Source organism: Sorghum bicolor, chromosome 4 (assembly GCF_000003195.3).
Source record: "Sorghum bicolor cultivar BTx623 chromosome 4, Sorghum_bicolor_NCBIv3, whole genome shotgun sequence".
NCBI lineage: Eukaryota > Viridiplantae > Streptophyta > Magnoliopsida > Poales > Poaceae > Sorghum > Sorghum bicolor.
Window position 1 is genome coordinate 61,857,887 of NC_012873.2, and position 12,606 is coordinate 61,870,492.

The 12,606-nt window shown below is 48.5% G+C and overlaps 1 protein-coding gene across 1 annotated transcript; it reads left to right on the forward strand.

The window, feature by feature from the left end:
- On the forward strand, positions 4,332 to 6,435 carry LOC110435101. Its single transcript, XM_021460467.1, has 4 exons — positions 4,332 to 4,620; positions 4,750 to 4,956; positions 5,178 to 5,393; positions 5,709 to 6,435. Exons 1-4 carry the CDS (start codon positions 4,570 to 4,572, stop codon positions 5,991 to 5,993), a joined length of 759 nt encoding a protein of 252 aa, XP_021316142.1. The 5' UTR covers positions 4,332 to 4,569; the 3' UTR covers positions 5,994 to 6,435.

Sequence of the window (12,606 nt, forward strand, 5' to 3'; positions counted from 1 at the left end):
GATCGCGAGGGTACGTACTCACCCCAAGGCAGCATCAGCACCAACACACAGCCGGAAACGTGTCAGGCTACGACCGAGGTCTTGTTTAGTTCCCTAAAAATTTTGCAAAACTTTTCAGATTTCCCGTCACATCGAATCTTTAGACGTATGCATGGAGTATATAATATAGATGAAAATAAAAACTAATTACACAGTTTGGTCGGAATTGACGAGATGAATCTTTTGAGCCTAGTTAGTCTATAATTAGACAATATTTGTCAAATACAAACGAAAATGCTACTATTCATATTTTGCAAAAAATTTTGGAAGTAAACAAGGCCCGAACCGATATGATCAGAATAGCTATTTCCTTCCCGATCAATCATGCTCTCATCCGTGGCGTCACCTTGGCTTGGCTGCTCTCTGCTTGTCTTCGCGTCAGTCTCAGCCATCCACAGCACAGCCAGCCACCAGCGGCAGTAAAGAATTGCTTCAGGCAGGCTCCATCTCTGAATTCTTAGTGGAAAGCTATCGCAATCACGTTCCGCGCAATGTGACCGGCACTAGGATTGAATTCGCATAGCGCTAGTTAAATAGAAGTAATACTCCAACAGTCTGAGCTGCTTAAACAACGCGGCGATCTTTTGTCGCCCGTGAGCGACCGGTTCCGCGTTGCGCGGCAGCCGCCATGGAAAGCAGCCGCACGCAACGCCTACAGAATCTATGGCTGTTGCTATTGCTATTGGGCCTTGTTTAGTTGCCAAAAAATTTTCCAAAATTTTTGAGATTTCCCGTCACATCGAATCTTTAGACGCATGCATAAAGTACTCCCTCCATATCTAAATAGCTGACGTTCTAGGCAATGGTGCTGTTTTTCCAATAGCTGACGTTCTGGACCGCAGAGAAACGTATATACCACGACTGCCCCTGTCAATTCCATCCGTTGCCGCGCTTGACTCTTCCGCTGCCGCGCATTCAAGGCGTGTGTGCTCTCCTCGGCTCGCGCCCGCATTCATCGGCCTCCGCGCACGCCTCCGCGTGCAGGCTCGTCGCATGCTCCCAGCTCGCCACGCTCTCGCCGCTCACTCGCCTGCACGCTCGTTGCAGGACGCCGCGGTCTCATCGAGTCCGTTGCGGCGCTGGAGGCATTTCAGCAAGCAAGCAGGCTAGGGAGCAAATGGCGTGGAGAAGAGAGAAAGCAAGTTGACACATAAAAAAAGTCAGTGGCATGGAGTACAGGCAGCTCTATCATCGTTCTTCTTATTTCAGATGAGTGCGCAGGCACCAAAGAAAATAAAACTACTTCAAACGTGCGCGAATGCAAAACTAAGCATGCAGAATCGTGTGAAGCGAAAATGCCGGCGCTAAAGATGCAAAACTGCCATCGGCAAGCCTGGCCATGCAAAATGAAAAAAGTGGGCATGTGGAGGGTTCGAACCAGAGACGTGCCATTGGAACAACCGCCTGCTAACCAATAGAACTACTCAGCTTTCTTATATAGAGAGCAGATGCAAACCTATTTATTAGGGGTAAAGAAGGAAAACTTACCCCCCATTAATCACTCCTTGGTTACCACAATCATGTCCTAAACGTCAGCTATTTAGATATGGAGGGAGTATTAAATATAGACGAAAATAAAAACTAATTGCACAGTTTGATCGGAATTGACGAGACGAATCTTTTAAGCCTAGTTAGTCCATGATTGGACATTATTTATCAAATACAAACGAAAATGCTACAGTACCCATTTTGCAAATTTTTTTTCAACTAAACAAGGCCTAAGTAGTATATTTTTAGAGATGATCTAGGGGCAGGGCAGCATTCTGATTTCGTGAACCAAACAGCCAATGGAGGCGTAGGCCGTTTAATAGAGACGAAGATTTCTGACGAAAAATGCATGTTTCGTGTCTAGGTTCCTCTTAAAACCGTTTTTCTGCTGAAACAAAATCACATGCTCAATTCGTTTCTGGCTACATTGTTTCTGGATTGAAATAGAATCAGTGTGAAACACCATTTTTAAATGATTTTTCTTCCTATCTTACTGTTAGGGGGGGGGGGGGGGATGTTTTTAGAAGATCCAGGATGAAATGTTTCTGAATTTTTAATGTTTGATAGAGATCCAGGATGAAATGTTGCATCCATCTAAACTGGCTCTATGAAATGGCGTTGGCCCAACATGATAACATATACTGATGCGTCATCACCGTGTGTCTGAAACTCAGAAGAGCCCTGAAAGCCCCACGGATACTGGGGTCACAAAGGGTGAAGTAGATGCAGCAGATGCTCCACCTCTGGCGGCTCTATGGTTGCGGAATGACTTAGCGCTGGAGGAACAAGGAACTGCGAGTGCCACCACAGTGTGCTCGGCGAGGCGAGGCGATGCGATACCTACGGCTTTTGAGGTGTCCCCGGATGCGGAGATGCCAATGCGGCACCCCACTGGAATCAGATAGCGGCAGTGGACCGTGGACGGCCGCACTGCACAGCACTGCACTATTCTGCCCACTAGCTACATGACAAGCAGAGCTTCAGAAAATTGGATCGCATGCATATTCAACAGCCAGGAAAATTAGAGATCGCCAACAGTTCGTGGTCGTGCGCACCGTTTTTGTCAAAACCCGGACCCAGATTATCGGAACCTCGGGCCTGACTCGGCGCGATTTCTTGATTCCAAGTTAAGGCACACACTTTCGCCGCCCGCATGTGCCGTGATTCTCCAAGCAGCAACAACGCCGACGGCGGCATCTCAATCTCAAATACTATACATTTATAACGCGTCGCACTCAGCTGCACTACTGTACAGGGCGAGCGAATACACCCAGCTTCATGTCAACGATTGCTTGCTCGCTTCTGCAACCGGTGGGCCCCGCTAGTTGTATCAGCATCCCGTCCGCTCACGGTCAGTGAATGCTGTAAAACAGGTGGTGGTCGCTGTCGTCCAGGACCAAGAAGCGACTTACGGCCGGTTACATTACATCCACGGCGACGATGCCGACGTATAACCGCTGCAGGACTAACCTATACGGCACTATCTGACTTTCACGTCCATACTACCTGTCCAGTTTACATTGATTCGTCAGGCACATGATTTTACAACCGGATGTGCGGTGAAGCTGAAAGAAACGACTGCACGCACATCACATGAAAAGCGCAACCCAAAAACGTGTCGTCTGCCCCGGCAACCCAAAAACGTGTCATTTGCCTCGCCCGAACAGAGGGAATCGCAGCTGTGCGCGGCAGGAGCAGCAGCAAGATGGTTACAGGGGTGGGTGGCCGAACGAGCCGCCCCACCAGTTCACGTACGAGCGCAGCGGATCAAGATCAGGTTAGGCGCAGCTGCAGGACAGCGAGGAAACGGAATTGCCGAGGACGACAGGACAAAGGTGGTCGGGTCGTGAGTCACGCACGGTTCACGGCCAGGAAAACGAGCTCGGCCACTACCGAAAAGGGGCCCTGGCTTTGCTTGTGCTTGTGCTTGTGCTTCCACAACGTGTGGCATCTTCCCTCTCGTCCAAAAGGTTTTTGGTGCGCTAGTTTTGGTATAGTGTGTGGATGCACGGCTAAGGACGCATCTGATCCCATTTTTGATCCACTGGGGGAGGCTAATGGTAATGGGTGCCAAAGGTGACGCACATTACCGCGGTAATGCCGTGTTAGTGGCACCTTTTTTCTGGCCTTTTCTGTTGGCCTTTTTTTTTTCACTTTTCTGAGAAGAAAACGTGGGGGTTTACTGTGTGCGTCGCTGTTTTTTTTTTTTTTTTTTTTTTTTTTTTTTTTTTTTTTTGCGGGGAGCCAAAACATATGCGTGTGTGCAGTTGCGATGGGATCTCCTAGATGAGAATTCGTGTGATGGAGAGTTCGCGTACCTTCCTATTCAACAACGCAGAGCACTAGGAATAAACTAAACAGTTTTTTTGGTAATAATAAACTAAACAGGTTGTGAGGCGAACAAACAACAAGTGGAGAGTGTGCGAGTAAGACGTATACTACGCGGATATTTTGTTTCTCTGTTACAACTAGAAAAAGAGGATATTTCGTGTCGTGGATATTTGGATTTGGAACCGTAACCCGATTATTGTTAGAACTCGATATCAGATATGAACTGTGCCTGTGATCACACATGATATACATCCCAGTTTCAAAAGAAATCAACTGATGACGTGTAGAAAGCTTACTACATGACAAAGACAAGGCAGTACGAGACAATTTGAACTGTGCTGGAGTAGGTTTTTAAGTCCATCATCATATTCAATCATTCATATGTTACACATGTACTGTACCACGCTTATCGGGTGGGTTCTCAGGCCTTGAGCGACAAACAGCCCGGATGCGCACCGAGGCGATAAGAACGAACCAGAGCTCTCTATCAAGCGCCAGCATCAAGCACCACCCCCAAGTCTCCCCTCCTCTAGTATTTTAGTTGGCCCGATGCCTGTGTTCCAAAACCTTTCTTCGTCTTTTCCCCCGTCTACAAAGACTTGACACTCGCAGCCGCAGCCGCCGGCAGACTCCTTCCCCGCGAAGGCTTCTCCTCTCCTCTCCCCTCTCCCTTCCACTCGCACGCATTCTCCTCGGTTCCGCGGCGACGAGATGGCAATAGATCACGCGACGCCTCTCGGACTCAAGAGCAGAGGCGCCATGGTAATTGATTGATTTCCCCTCTTTCTTGTGTCGCTCTGTTCCTCGGTTGGTTCTTGATTGATTTCAGTTTCGACGTTCGATTGAATGTGTGTGTGTGTGTGTGTGTGCGTGCACGGTGTGTGGTTGCAGGGAGGCGGTGAGTGCGACTACGACGACGCCGAGAACCAGCGGTGGCCGCCGTGGCTGAAGCCGCTGCTGTCCACGAGCTTCTTCGTCCAATGCAGGATCCACGCGGACGCGCACAAGAGCGAGTGCAACATGTACTGCCTCGACTGCATGAACGGCGCGCTCTGCTCCCTCTGCCTAGCGCACCATCGCGACCACCACTCCATCCAGGTCAGTAGAGCACCAGAGCTAGCAGCCTAGTAGCAGTGATGCAGCTCTGCCGGCTGCGTTCCCTTGCCCCCAATGCCTCCTGCTGCACATTCCCTCCCTTCTTCCCTGTTCCATCGATCTCTTTGGGGGTTCGTGTCTTTGTTTTTTTCTCTTGGCAACTGACATGAACTGACTGACTCACGGGCATGCGCTCCCGTCACGGGTTGGTTGGTTTGAATCAGATACGGAGGTCCTCCTACCACGACGTGATCCGGGTGTCGGAGATACAGAAGGTGCTGGACATCGCCGGCGTGCAGACGTACATCATCAACAGCGCGCGCGTGGTGTTCCTCAACGAGCGGCCGCAGCCACGCCCGGGCAAGGGCGTCACCAACACCTGCGAGGTCTGCGAGCGCAGCCTCCTCGACTGCTTCCGCTTCTGCTCCCTCGGCTGCAAGGTACGAGCCTACGAGCTGCGTGTGCACAGACTCTGTCGCATTGCGTGTTTCTATACGCCACCTAACGCCGCCGCCGCCTCCTCCTCCTTGTCCCTTTTTTTTCTTTTGGGACTTGTTTAGTTACCCTTGAAAACCAAAAAGTTTTTAAGATTCTCAGTCACATCGAATCTTGTGTCACATGCATGAAACATTAAATATAGACGAAAATAAAAACTAATTACACAGTTTAGCTGAAAATCACGAGACGTTATCACAAACAAACGAAAGTGCTACAGTAAACTTTTCGGAACTAAACAAGGCCTTGGTACCGCGCAGATAGTGGGCACAGCCCGTGGCTACCGTCCCAAGAAGAAGCACGGCATCGGCGGCGGCGGTCACAAGAAGAAGAGGGCGGCGCTTAAGGTCAAGGACGTGCGCTCTGACTCGGAGGATTCGTGCACCAGCACCAGCGGCGCCAGCAGCGACAAGAGCAGCGTGGTGCAGAGCTTCTCGCCGTCGACCCCGCCGCCGACGTCTGCCAGCCACCGCCGCCCAGGGAACAAGCGCCGGAAGGGCGTCCCGCACCGGTCGCCCTTCGGCAGCCTCATCGTCGAGTTCTGAGGACTCTCTGTGTCAGCGCCTAGGCAATGCAACTCTGTACTCTGCGTAGTACTGCATGACATAGCCCAGAAGAGAAGGGAATAACAGCCGGCGGCGCAAATGCCAGCGAAGGGCCGAGAGCGGTAAGAACACACCAGTGGTGCTTCTATAGTTTGCTTCTTTCTTACAGTTACAGTTGCTAGTCACTAGCAGTGCTACCAGTAAGATAGCTGCTACTTACAGCCTCCGTAACCGCGACTAAGTTTTGCAGCCTTGTACATTGTAATACTCCTATACTATAGACCAGCACTCTCCAAAGTTAGATGTATATATACATATATATACTTTTGTAGTATCAGAATGTATGGGTTAGCAGTAGGCAGCGAGGTGTTCGTCAGTTCGTGTGTGTGCATCATCAGCTGTGTAATAAAAATAAGAAATGCTGCTCTAAATCATGCCGGAATTGGCTGCTGCTGGACTGCTGCTATTGCAGGATAAGATTGGCACATCATTCAGTGCAGTGTCCGTTTCCGGTGTCCTCGCCTAGCAGCAGCACCTGACATCCTGTGGTGAACCCCCAATCCAGATGCCGCCGCGGCATTGCCCTCCGTGTTCCAGATGCCGCCGCGGCATTGCCCCTGCGTGTCCGCTGGTACGGAGAGCCCATGGACACTCCTCCAACCGCACGTCCAAAGCGGTTCGGCGAGAGCGCGCGCGCGCACATGCGTCGTCGGGGTCGCGCCATGCCGGCGCGTCTGGAGCCCCGGCCGCGCGCCAGAGGATGGGAATCGGGAGGGATCGGCGGCCGTGGCCCGTGGGGGGGCACGTGTGTGGACGCCCCCGCGCGCGGTCGGTGTCTTCTGGACGCAGCCATGAGTCACGCGGCGCTGGGCGGCCCCGGCTCCGTCCACCCGGCGTGGACTGGGCGCCGGCACGAGCCGTGCCGTGCCGTGCCGTGCGACGCCGCCTAACTTGCTTGACCCGCCATTTGTTTGTCCGGCCCCGAAAGCGGCGGGCCCGACGTGGACGCCGCCGCCCGCCCGCCGTCGACCACCTCGAATACATATATTTTTCTTTTCTCTACCGTGAAGCCGTTCCCGTCCGTCCAGAAGCAGGCCGTGCCCGCGATCGACGTCGCGCATTTATCGGCGCAGCAGGAAGCCGAATTCCCACGGCTCTGCCGTGCTCTGCTCTCCACCAGCGGCTCCGGCGAAAGCCCTATTTACTTCTGCTGCTGGCGAGTGGGACAAAGCGCCACGACGACGAGCAATTTGCTGGTGCGGCCTCGACTGCCCGCTTTATGGAAGACGTCTGTTGTCTTCAATGCCCGTTCGTCAACGTGCAGGCGCAGTGCCTGCCCGCCTCCATGGAGGCATCATCAGGCATGGACGACAGAATTTCGTGCGCACGCCGGCACCATTATTCCGGGCCGGGACCAGCTTGATTAGCAGCTGATGAAGGCCGGGACTGGACTGAACCGCCTCCACCAGCACGCCACCGCCATGACATGTTTGACGTTGCCACCCACCCACTACCCAACGCCCCCCCCCCCCCCCCCCCCCCTCTCTCCTCTCTCCCCGGCCTATGCTATGCTATGCTCTACGCTGCCGTCCACCATCCCAACGCCCGGAGAAATTCGTTGATGTCCCTTTCCCGGGCCCGCGCGAGCTTTGGCCGATCTCGATCGGTCGCCGCCGTGACGTAGACCGGCCGGGGTAGACCGACCTCGCCGTCCCGTGTGCCGGTGTCCCACCTCCCACCTCGTGTGGGCCAGGACCACTCGGGAGTCAGTCGCGACGCGTCGTGCACGCGGGGGGCGTGGGTCGGTTGCTCGCTTCATCACATCGGGACGACGGCCGGGCTTCTCGATTGGCTACCTTTCCCGATCCACCGTTGGAGGTTTGGTTCTTCGTTTCGTTTCGCGAGCGCGAGTGCGAGTGCGAGTGCGTGCGGTGACTATGCATTGCATTGGACGCGTCGGCCATTCGCTGGCCCCCGGCTCCGGCTGCCCATGCTTGATTTGGATCGATCGCCGGCGTGGAGTCGGCCCCGCTCTCGCTTTGGATAAGGAAAGCGACCGGGATTCAGTGTACTTGCGCACCCCGTCGCGAGACAATGGGAGGAGGAGGGGTTCATGCATGGTACAGCATCATCATGTGGTGCGGCTCGTTTTCGGGAATTGGAATTAACGGATTCTGATCACGGCTGCAGTATACTACGTCATGCGGATAGGCATGAGTAATAGGAGCCGGCCAATACATATACTCCACGTCGTTGTCTGATGTCTTGTGGGGTAGTACGTACGTAAGTTGCTTGTTTCATCAGCAGGTACGTATGTACATTTGAAAACGACGATGGCGGCATACTTTAATCGCGAGATATACGTCTCCGTACAGAATTATGGGAGATACACGAAATTGATCCTTGGCAACAAATTCGGACGGAGTTTTTCAGGACCATCGAGCACCCTCCGACGAGGGATATATACCCGAAGAAAATGACCTGTTTTGTTGTCTAGCACGGAAACGTTGCGAAAACCTGACACTAAGCGTGCTCGCGATCGCAACTGTGAAGACTTGAGGTGTTTCCTCCAGTTTGGATCTTCTGATACAAGAAAAGATCAGTAGAGCACGATATAGGAAGCCCAACTTAGATCCCACCACGATGCAACCCGCAGATGTTCACAGTGCTAAGGTTGTGTCCACGAGATTAGGCCGTAAACCGGAGAAGAGAGTTTGGGAAGTTCTGCACCTATACTAAGTTAACTTCGCAAACTGTCAAGCCGTGTGTTGGAGTGTATTAGCTATTTTACAAGATTATATATATATATATATATATATATATATATATATATATATATATATATATATATATTATAGATAGATAGATAGATAGATAGATAGATAGATAGATAGATAGATAGATAGATAGATAGATAGATAGATAGAGCAAATAATGAGTCTTTATGTGCTGGGGATGACGGAGTGTGGACTGATTTCAGTGACTTATCCGTGACGGCGCGGCCCATGCGCATCACGCACATTGGGCCTGAACACAGTTGGGTTGCTTTGTCAAGCAAAATATCTCTGGCCCAACGCGTATTGTTTAGAGAGCCGCTTGCGAGTAGGACAGGCGCGCAGGCGAGGATTAACGGCAGCGGGAAACCCGCTCTCAATTCCATCGCCTCTAGCCCGACGCCGCGCCCAAATCCACTTATACGGTCGTTCAGCACATTCATTCCGAGCGAACGATCTAACAACAAACGATAAGGCTTAACCCCCTCCCGTGCGTTGAAGTCATTGATGATGTCAGGTTGAAAAAAGCAAAACATTTATTTCAAAATGTTATAACTTCTGAATAGTATATCTATTTTTATTTTCGTCTTCATCACTGTGTTCTATGTGACGAGACGAACAAAACTAGACCCCACTTACATATGTTTCGAAAAATTTTATTTTATTAGTAATTTATCTATATCATAGAATAATATATAATTTATAGGCTATAACTTATAAGAATAACTTATAACATATAACTTAGCATATTTCTACTAATTTGTATATTTAAGTTTTGAATATAACTTATACACCTAACTTTACATCTAAACCATTCATTAAGTTATATAACTTATAAGTTTTAAATATAACTTATATGTCTAACTTTACATAAGTTGTGTTTTATAATTTTTGTATTTCTAAATTTTGGTTTATTCATTTGTCTGTTAATGACTTTTGTGTTTGTAGTTTTGGCACAAGTTAGTTAATTCGTTTCTTTGTGTTTAATAACTTTTATACATAAAAGGTGTTTTATAGCTCTTAAGATTTTAAGTTTTTCGCATAAGTTATAATTTATAACTTTCATGGCATAAGTTATATGATGTAAGTTAATATACATAAATTGGTAGCAGGAAAAATAAATCTTTGAAACATGTGCAAGTGGGATCTAGTTTTGTTCGTCTCGTCGCGTAGAACACATCAGTGCAGACGAAATTAAAAAAAGATACACCGTTCAGAAGTTATAGTATTTTGAAATAAATATTTCTCTTTTTTAATGACGTCGAATATAGAGGCGCTGTGGGGAAGAAGCGTTGTGCATGCACAGTGAGCTTTGCTGACCGGTTACCAAAAAGAGAAATGAGTGAGATTTTTTTTCTAAATAAGGTATGTCTGAAATTAACCGTTTGTTTTGTTATGAGTGAACGTTCGTAATTTAGTGGGTCCGGACACCGCGTCATGTCATCAAGCGCCGATGGTGATTGAGGTGAGAGGCCAAACCCTATCCCGTCTAGATAATAGCGTGTATTTTGTACTGTACGGTGAGGGCGTAAGCTGAACGTGTAGCGGCTGCGGCTTCACGAATTGGGTGGCCGTGCCCCATTGTTCTGTTGCTCGCAGTTGGAATGTGGGATGGGTGCGCGTCCCGAATTGATGAAGAAAAACGCTCTGAGAATCTGGCATTTACTGCTTTAAGCTAAACATAGTTACAGCTTACAGCATCCATTGGCGGTGTTTTGCTGTCCTATTAAGGGCATCCGAATGATGCTTTCGACCATGGCGGTTAGCAACTTAGCCTGATCGTTCAGAACTCAGGATTTTACAATACTTCCCTTACTAACACGCGGTGCATGCATTTAGACTGCTTGCTGCAAGTTCACAACTGACAAAACACACACACACACACATAATATCTGCACTTTCGTCGGCCATCTTTAGTATACACCTTTAATTAATTCCAAAGGAAATGTCCTCCACTCCACACTATGTCTTGGCAAACTTGAATCCAAAAACTAAGAAAGGCGGTGGAAAGCTATAGACAAATGGTAGCCGCATCGCGTATATGCCTCAGCTTTAATGGAAGCATAACTTTCGCGTGGCTTGATCATGCTCAATATAGCTGAAGAATTGATTCTAGCCAGCTTTTGTTCCCAGCCAGCAACTTTAAGCTTACGGTAGCCGAGGTGACAACTTCCTCTGCTTTGCTGAAGCAGTTTTTTGACGTGGCTTGATAATGTTGGATAGCTGAAGGGCAGATTCTTTTTGTTATCCGCTTGTCAACAAATTTATGCTCTTATGTGGCTGTCTGGAACGGCCACTCTATTGTAGCAATATCTAATATAAAATAAAAGGTCTGGTGCGCATTCAGAATGATGTTTCTTGCAATATGCAGATGATGCTTCCAGTTTGAATTTCAGAAACCGATGTCTTGATCAGTAAGCTCAAGAAAGGCTGGAAGTTCCCATATGTAGGAAAGCCCAGATCAAGTGCGTACATTGCAGCTTTACCTTTAGATCAAATCCAGTCGTAGTGCCCAGTTAATTTTCACTAGTTACTACCAACTTGCTGTAATTATTGTACCTTTGCTTCTAACATACTGCCATAGTGCAATGTTTGCTTTCTGCTGAAATTATGCATGCTATTCTTTGAACCACACCCTGTAACTTACTTGTCACTGGCAGACTCACCACTACTCTCGTATTATCTGTGTTATCGTGTTTTGCTCGAAAACGGCTAGAAGAGCCGAATAATTGTTGTTGCTGAATCGGGTTGGCATGTGCCGCTACGACATAGCTCCAGATTTTCTCTTTCCGTAGTGCCAACTTTATTTATTGTGTAAAGTAAGGGCCAGCAAGTGGGATCTGCCCTTTTCCACCTCATGGCATCAAAACTATGGAAAGCTTGAACTTGGTAGCCCTTGTCCTTCCTTTTCCAGCTAAGCAATGATTTAACCCATGGATCTGGGTTCTTTCCATCCTTACATACAGTACCATGATGCTATTGATTTATCCCCTGTGCCCTATATACTATCAAGATTGTTCCACATTTCTGCCTAGGTGAAATTTATTGGCTCTGACATGGCTGACATTATTTTTGGCGTTTTCGACTAGATTTTTGTATCTCAATTGATGAGTATATGCTACACCTCCAAGGTCCTATTGAGTTGTGCCAGTTATGTTTGATTTCATTTTTTTTTTCGAGAACATGCGCTGCATGTATTTCATTAAGCAAAGTATAAGAGTTTTATAACAAAAGCCCAACCCAGTAATCCAGAGATTACTGGAAGAAATTACAGCAACACCAAAACAGGCTAAACAGCAACTACTGAATTACTGGCCAGAGGCCAGCACTTCCCCAAGCGCCCTGAATCCAGCAGCCACCCAGAGCGCCGCTTCATCAAGGACAGCTCGCAGAAGATCAGCCGGCTGCCGAGAAGATCTGTCAAAGGTTCTCGCATTGCGCTCCTTCTAGAGGTTCCATCCGACAATGAAGAAGAGAGAGTCAAAGCCTAGACGGATTTGCTTCGGAAGCCAGTTATGTTTGATTTCATATGGAACCTATAAGAAATTTATCATGTATGGATTTGTTTTCTTTTGTTGGGGCTCTTTGACCCCCTTTTCTATCTTCTTAATATAATGATACACAGTTCTCTCGTGTGTTCGGGAAAAAAAATATATTGTGATCTGTGCAGAAAAAAATACGGAAAAAAAACACTTCACGTAAAGCAACGTTATGCATAAATCGGCTATTTGTCGCACACATGAATTCACTCTAACCATAATGTTTTCCATGTTGTCAGCTCTTAAGAAGGGTATTGAGGAATGCAGGAGTGGAGGCCATCTCTAACTCATTCAAAGAGT